General features: G+C 29.7%; 1 protein-coding gene across 1 annotated transcript; it reads right to left on the bottom strand.

Moving 5' to 3' along the window:
• Positions 1 to 1,222: 1,222 nt before the first annotated feature.
• Positions 1,223 to 3,596, bottom strand: LOC112751067 (uncharacterized). Its single transcript, XM_025800062.2, has 3 exons — positions 3,479 to 3,596; positions 2,276 to 3,114; positions 1,223 to 2,185 (listed from the first exon to the last, which is right to left on the bottom strand). Exons 1-3 carry the CDS (start codon positions 3,511 to 3,513, stop codon positions 1,947 to 1,949), a joined length of 1,113 nt encoding a protein of 370 aa, XP_025655847.1. The 5' UTR covers positions 3,514 to 3,596; the 3' UTR covers positions 1,223 to 1,946.
• Between the last annotated feature and the right edge of the window lie 2,942 nt (positions 3,597 to 6,538).

Raw genomic sequence — 6,538 nt, 5'->3', positions numbered from 1 at the left:
GTAATGATATCCCACTCTAGCGTTATTAGCACTTAGATGGATCTGATCTTAACGTATTTAGAACATGAATTTTTTCTTGATGACCCAACAAAAGCCAAAAAGCTAAGATTGAAATCTCTCAATGTACCATCATAGATGGTTAATTATATAAAAGAGGGTTGTCACACCCTCTACTTCACCTCAGCAAGTGATGTATGTATTACAGAAAATTCATGAAAGATATTGTGGACATCATTTGGGTGGAAAATTCCTAGTTCAAAAAGTCATGAGGTAGGATACTGTTGGCCCACAATCATTAAAGATGTAATGGAGTATGTAAAAAAGTGTAAAAAAGGGTAAAATTAAACCTTCACCAAGTATGTAATGGCTAAGCTAAAGCAGCTAACAAGGTCATCTTAAATGTGTTGAAGAAAAGGCTGGATGAGATCAAGGGGCTATCAGATGATGAATTATGGTCTATACTTTGGTCGTACTATACGACACCAGAATCTACCACTAGATAAACACTTTTTTGGGATAACTTATGGTAAAGAGGCTGTGATCCCTATGGAAGTCGGGAAACCAAGTGCTACGATGCTCCTCGAAAGCACAAATGATCGTGTTGCACTTGATCTCAATTCTCATAAATAAAGTGAGATCAATGTCTATTTTAGCTGAACATGAGTCACTACAAGAAAAAAGGCATGTGGCCGCACTTTTTTCTTGCTACGCTTTAAAAGCGTGGCCAAAAGAGGGACAATGGCCACGATATTATGAGGTTGCGATTGATTAGAGTGGCTAAAAGGTATAACACTAAAGTAAAATTTAGAAGTCTTCAAGAGGGTGATTTGGTTTTGAGACAAGTTGATGTCGGGACCTCGTCAAGTTAAAGAAAGCTATCACCAAATTGAAAAGAACCCTTTAAGATTAAAGAAGTCCTAGAAATAGAAACGTACAAGATAGAAAACTTTGATGGATCTAAGGTACTGAGAACCTAGACTGCTAATCATTTGAGGAGGTATTATTCTTATAAATTCCTAATGTATGAATAAAGGCACTCTTTTTCTGTCAAAAGGATTTTAATGAGGCCATTAAAACTTGTATTAGTTTTATTTTTGATTCAATAAAGTCTTAGTTTCAATTCATATTGATATCTTTGTTTATCTTATGATGTTAAATGTGTATATATATACTATGAGTACATGGTCGCGCTAATATGGAAAAAATGATAACAAAGAAATAAAGCGCAAATAAGTTATTTAAAATGGTCATGTGAGATTGAAATTCTAGAATTAAAGGGCAGTTACATAAGCTTAACCAACACAAAGTTAAAGTGGAAAATACCCTGAAAAGAAAGAAATACATTGCAAAATGCAAAAAAACTTAGTACGTAATATCTACTACTTGCCCATCCATGACCTTCTTGAAAGCGCTAACTGAGGAGATATCCAACTCAGGAGCCAAAAGCTTGATCTGGTTGAAGATGTTCTTCTCAGCATCGAAAATACCATCAATAGCAGCACGTTCAGCATTCTCAACAGTCTTGGCAAGTGTAGAGTTATTCTTCTCCATCTCAACAACCTTTTTCATCGAATCCTTAACTCGAGATACTGAAGTCTTCTTATCCTCTTCCAAAGATTTAACACTTTCTCGGAGTTTCCTATTATCTTCTTGTAACGAGGCTAAGGTAGCATTCAAAATTTGAATTTGAATAGCAGAAGTTTGAAGCTCCTTTTCTTTTGATGCAATTTTAGAACGGAAGCTTGGGATCTCCTTCTCTACATCCCGAACGAAGGCAGCTGAGCGAAGGAGAATCTTTTGAATTCGAGGTAAGGTGTCTTCCACAGGCATCTCAACTAACTTTGACTTGGTCTCCTCGGTCAATAAGAAAGAATCAACAAAGTCACAGTAGCGGAAATCTTTTTTCAAGACACAACCATAGGAACTTAGATCTTCCGCTTGAGTGGTTATTGATTAAGCCTTTTGTCCTTGCTCTTTTGTTTCTTTCTCACTAGAGAGCTCGAAGGAGGATGGGCATCTAAGATTTCAATATCAATGGTTGATTTCTGAGGTTCTGGAGGTGAAAGATTGCCATGGATAGTTGAAGAAGAAATCATATCCCTGCCTTCAGTGTTTGTCGAGATAGTGTTAGTACCCAACTTTCGCCTCATAGCAGTAATGGCCTCAGTTCCACCAACCATTTTAACTATCAAAAGAGGAAAACAATTAAAGTGAGAAGAACATTATACTATTTAAAATTTAAAAAATAGACATAAGTAAGAAGAAATGTCATTACCAACAACATTTTTAGAAGCTTGCACATCAGCAAGGATCATCCTCAAATCCAAAGGGTTATCATTCCATAAACCAAGAAGAGTGTGAATGATGTCACGCTCTATTGGGTTCATACCTTTCAATTCAATCTTTGGAGAAGCAACGTGAAAGTTCCAATAAAGGTTAAACCTTTTTTCATTCTCCGAAGTCATGAAAAAAGGTTGGGACCCAGAGACCCTTTCAACTTTAAAATATTTTTCTTTAAAACCATGGTACGATTCTTCAAAAAGGTTGAAAATTCTATGATTGTGGTTAGCTTGGAAAGATAAGAAACCTTGACCACAAGCACCAAAAGAAATAGCAAAGTTAAAAAAGTAAAAAAACACTCTGGTGGAGATGGGAAAGTCGAGGAATGAACATAGTAGTTCAAATCCTCGAATGATGGCCCAACTATTAGGATGCATCTGAGAAGGGGCACATCCACACAACTTCAAGACATCTTGTTGAAAATCAGAAAAAGGAATCCGAACTCCGAGACATGTAAATAAAGTTTCATACATCCACATCCAATCTGGAACATTTTTGGCATGATGATTAATATGGCAAAGACGCTCTTCTTGGTTAGGGAGAGTAAGTGAGTAGTTGTTACCAACATCATCAAAAGTGAAGATCACACCTGACCCTTTCAATTCATCAAGATCTTTTTTGGTGATGGTAGAAGGAGTATTTTTAACTTCCTCAGCTACCCAAGTATATAAATCATGTTTTTGGAAATGACTAGAAGTCAGAAAAGCTTCGTTGGAGGTTCCAATGTGTTCGTTAGTGGCAACCACTTTTCTCCTCACCATTTTTTGGGCAAATCTGTAGGAGAACCACTATGTTTTAGAAAATTAAAGTGAATGAAATTTGCTCCAAAAACAACAGAAACAAAAGAATCTAGAAAAAAAAGTTATGCGGTGGTACCGATCTAAAAAAAAATTGAAAGAAAATGAGAAGAAAAGCTTTTATGACCAAAAGAAAGGTAGTTCAAAGGAGAATCAAGGGATTCTCACATGCAAAAAAAAAAAAAAAAAACAAATACATCTATGAAAAAACAAAATAATAGAAGCTGGTGCAAAAAATTATAAAAGAAGAAGAAGTAAAAGTAGAGAGAAATGAATGCAAACACATGCATCTTCAACTGCGAAAAATAAAAAACAAACAAAAAATAGAAAAGAGAGAGTACCTGGAAGTTGCAGAAAAAACTAGATTGATAAACATGCGTTGGGTAGAGGTAGAAGATGGAAAGAGGAAGGGGAGAGAGAGTTCTTTTAAGTAAAGTTGTTCAGAAAACAAGGTGCAATAATAACGCATAGAGAAAATAAAAAATTTTCTTAAAAATAAAATTTGTGATTTATTTTATTTAATTATTTTAAATATGTTAATCAGTTAATTAATTATTTAATTTAATTGAGATAAAAATCAAATTATTTAATATTTTATTTGACCACATTAATTATAACTAATCAATTACATTAATTATTTGATTTGACTGGAATAAATGAATTAATTTTGTTTTAATTTATATTAAATTTTTGTCTTATAGATTCAGATTAATGATTTTTAAGAGTGTCTTAATTAATTATTTATTTAATTTGATTAAGATAAATATCAAATTATTTAATATTTTATTTGACTATATTAATTATAACTAATTACTTATATTAATTATTTTATTTAATTGAATTGATTTTATTTTAATTTGTGTTAATTTTTTTCATTTTATGTATTTATATTAATATTTTTAAAATTATTATAATTTTTACATAACATATTTATAAGAATTTTTTATTTAATTTAATTAATTTAAATATATATTATTTGATTCAATTTATTTTCATGTTAATATTTGAACCGTTATTTACTAAAAATTTCTTTTTATTTTTTTATTTTTTTTCTTATTTTAAATATTTTTATTTTAAATTTTAGATTTTTAGACATTATTTATATTTTTTATTTTAATAGTTCTCTTAGTATTTTTTTAATTTATTGTCTAATCGTTATATATTCATTATCAATTATATAATTGTGAATATTGCTTCAATTTTTTTAAAAATACAATTTTATTCATTTATTTTTTATTTTATCTATTTCTCTCTCTCTTTCTCTCTCTCTATATATATATATATATATATACGAGAATTTTATTTATTTTTACCAATTTTTTTTTATTCGGTAATACTTTTTTTTTCTCTTATGATGCATTATTTTTGTTCTTTGATTTTTTTAACTGTAAAATATTATTATTCATTATGGTACTCTATCTCTTCTATTTTTTGTATTTTATTCTTATTTAGTTAAATTTTTATAATTTTTATTATTTTTATTCCATAGAAATTTATTTATCATAATTTTTCACATGTTAAGTCATCTCAATGTTTAAATTATATATATTTCTTACATGCTTAATCTTATTTCTAATTTGGGGAATTGAGTGATGAAATAACATCAATGAAAGTTGTTGTGTGTTTACTTCTTCACCTTTTTGACTTACCTCCCTTTTTGTAGGGATAGTGAATAATTATATACAATAGTGCCTATGCATAATGTATAAGTATAAATTGTACGTATTCTATCTTTTTTTTTGTAAAATTTTTATCATCTATCTTGAAATAGACAAAAATATTATAAATTATTTTGAACTAATAAATCTGTCATCATTGTGCTAAGATATTGTGCATTAATCTTATATTTAGCAGTTAATTGATAGGTGTTAAAACGAACAAAAAATATGAAACCTTTTTTAGATATAAATACAACTATTTCAACTCAAGAATAGATAAAATATATTGGTGAGTTTCAACAGGTAATAATGTTGGTCATATTATTCTAATTCCAAGAATGAATATGATACTAAAATATAAAACAGTTCTAGGTATATTTTAACAAAAACAGTTTTTTATAATAGTTTTTTTTTTTGCTAGGTCATTTAAAGATAAATTTTATCTCATATTAGATTATACTTGTCTAAATCAGTTAAAGTTTAAAAATTTTTCTCATAAATCATGAGAAAATATCTACAAATTTAACTACTAATATTATTTAATAAAAAAATTTTTAAAAAATAGAATTCTAATGTAAATATTTAATTTAATTACAAACTATATATTACTATTAAGGAGTCATTGTTATATTTTGAAAACAAATAAAATTATCATTCATTGATTTTATTATTTTTAATATTAGAAATAGTTAAACTTTAAATTTAATTAATTTTATAAAATTTTTATAATAAAATTATTATGCATATTTTTATTTAAAATATTTAAAAAAATACTTTATATATTTTATATATTATTCCATGCAAAGAACAAGTATATATTGTAACAGCCCAGACCACCCGCTAGCACGATATTGTCCGCTTTGGCACACAAGGCCTCACGGTTTTGCCTTTGACGATAGGGATGATGGCCAAAGCCCCCCACACTCACTCGTCAAAACGCGTCATGCTAGGGAGAGGTATCCACACCCTTATAAGGCATGCTTCGTTCCCCTCTCCAACCGATGTGGGCCTTACAATCCACCCCCTAAGGGAGCCCAGCGCCCTCGCTGGCACATCGATCCGGGTTCTGGCTCTGATATCATCTGTAACAGCCCAGACCACCCGCTAGCACGATATTGTCCGCTTTGGCACATAAGGCCTCACGGTTTTGCCTTTGACGATAGGGATGATGGCCAAAGCCCCCCACACTCACTCGTCAAAACGCGTCATGCTAGGGAGAGGTATCCACACCCTTATAAGGCATGCTTCGTTCCCCTCTCCAACCGATGTGGGCCTTACATATATACTAGTAGTATTAATTATTCGATATCCGAATACTAATAGCTAAAGAAAAAGTTTATATTTAAAGGAAGAAAGAGAAAGAATTGAGAATGATAAAAAAAAAATGTAATTTCACACAAAGGCGAAAATTGGTAATAATGTTGACCGATAGAAAGTTGATTTCCTTGTAAGATGTTCTAATAATGCTAGATATAGTTCTATGTAATTTTAGGGTGTTCAAATCTAAAACAAACAAAATAAAATCGTTCCTCTAATAAAATATAAATTGAAAATTGACTAAAATTTATACTATTAACTTATTAAACTTGATCCAATCCAATTCAAACAATATGATATAAAATTATTATTTTATTATTAAATTTTTAAGTTTTTGCATATAAACGTATCTTTTTGTTTAGTGAATATTTTATAAATATAAAATAAAAATTATTTTTTTATTATTTATTTTATGTGATTAATTTT

Source organism: Arachis hypogaea, chromosome 15, assembly GCF_003086295.3.
Source record: "Arachis hypogaea cultivar Tifrunner chromosome 15, arahy.Tifrunner.gnm2.J5K5, whole genome shotgun sequence".
Taxonomy (NCBI): domain Eukaryota; kingdom Viridiplantae; phylum Streptophyta; class Magnoliopsida; order Fabales; family Fabaceae; genus Arachis; species Arachis hypogaea.
The sequence above is the reverse complement of the archived record's forward strand: the minus strand, read 5'-3'. Positions and strand labels throughout refer to the sequence as shown.

Bases quoted from the DNA above. Each gene is read 5' to 3' on its own strand.
- LOC112751067 (XM_025800062.2), bottom strand. From the start codon at position 3,513: ATGTTTATCAATCTAGTTTTTTCTGCAACTTCCAG. The intron at 3,115-3,478 runs GTACTCTCTCTT...GTTCTCCTACAG, and splicing joins GTTTTTTCTGCAACTTCCAG to ATTTGCCCAAAAAATGGTGA. The intron at 2,186-2,275 runs GTAATGACATTT...CTCTTTTGATAG, and splicing joins AGCTTCTAAAAATGTTGTTG to TTAAAATGGTTGGTGGAACT.